Raw genomic sequence first — 969 nt, 5'->3', positions numbered from 1 at the left:
TATTTTATATTGTGTTAATTGAGGAGGCTTTGATTGCATTCTAATAGTTGAACTGAAGTATTTTGAGTCCACCTAGCCACCTCAGTGAAGGAGTTTTTCTGCTGTTGTTGAAATTATATATGACAACAAAAGAATCTTCTCTCCAAGCGAATTGATGCTACACCAAGATTTCACCTCTTAACCGAGTCTCAAACTGACATGTTTAGTTTATAAGGTGTCAAAGATGAGGCTAGTGATGATTAGTACGATGGGAAAGGTTACATATTTATTTTAAGATCCATTTGGTAATCGCTGGTATATTGCATGGCACTGATCAAATTAAGTTTTTCCAACAATATTGTGAAGGGCCTCGAGTCAAAGACACTTCAATTCAAGATTGTACAAGTAATCCAAGTCCATTCATGAATGATCTAAACTGTGAAATTCATATCCATTGTTAGTGTGAACTCTCTCTTTCAATCACCAAGACATTCTTTTGCTCAGTTTTATATTGATTGCATAAATGCAATTCATACATGCATTTTTCTTTTATAGATTCTTTCGGTGGTCCGCACCATCACCGGCAACAGATTTCTCCACCGCTGTCTGGCAACATGGGTGGAATGCTGCCAAAACCTAGCATATTGTCGCATCACCAGCTGCCTTCGATGGACGGTTCTAACCCGCCCCCACCACCTTCTATAGATAGCGGCTTGAGCTGTGAGGAGACTGTTCCACAACAAAGCACTAATACTTGTTTGGGTTTCTCAATAACTACATTCACATATGAAGAGCTAGCTCTTGCTACAAATGGTTTCTCCAGCACCAACCTCCTTGGTCAAGGTGGCTTTGGATATGTGCACAAGGGAATACTTCGTGATGGGAAAGAGGTTGCGATTAAACAGCTAAAAGCTGGTAGTGGTCAAGGGGAGCGTGAATTTCAGGCGGAGGTTGAAACCATAAGTCGTGTTCATCACAAGCATCTAGTAT

The 969-nt window shown here is 40.4% G+C and overlaps 1 protein-coding gene across 1 annotated transcript in view; it reads left to right on the top strand.

Moving 5' to 3' along the window:
• The window catches only part of LOC111373759 (proline-rich receptor-like protein kinase PERK1), a 7743-nt gene that overhangs the window by 2692 nt on the left and 4082 nt on the right, over positions 1–969 (top strand). The window contains exons 2-3 of the mRNA XM_022996324.1: positions 346–435; positions 535–965. Coding sequence (XP_022852092.1) covers positions 346–435; positions 535–965 — 521 coding nt within the window. The remainder of the gene's footprint in view (positions 1–345; positions 436–534; positions 966–969) is intronic.

This window comes from Olea europaea, chromosome 2 (assembly GCF_002742605.1).
Source record: "Olea europaea var. sylvestris chromosome 2, O_europaea_v1, whole genome shotgun sequence".
In the NCBI taxonomy this organism is placed as follows: Eukaryota; Viridiplantae; Streptophyta; class Magnoliopsida; order Lamiales; family Oleaceae; genus Olea; species Olea europaea.
The sequence above is the reverse complement of the archived record's forward strand: the minus strand, read 5'-3'. Positions and strand labels throughout refer to the sequence as shown.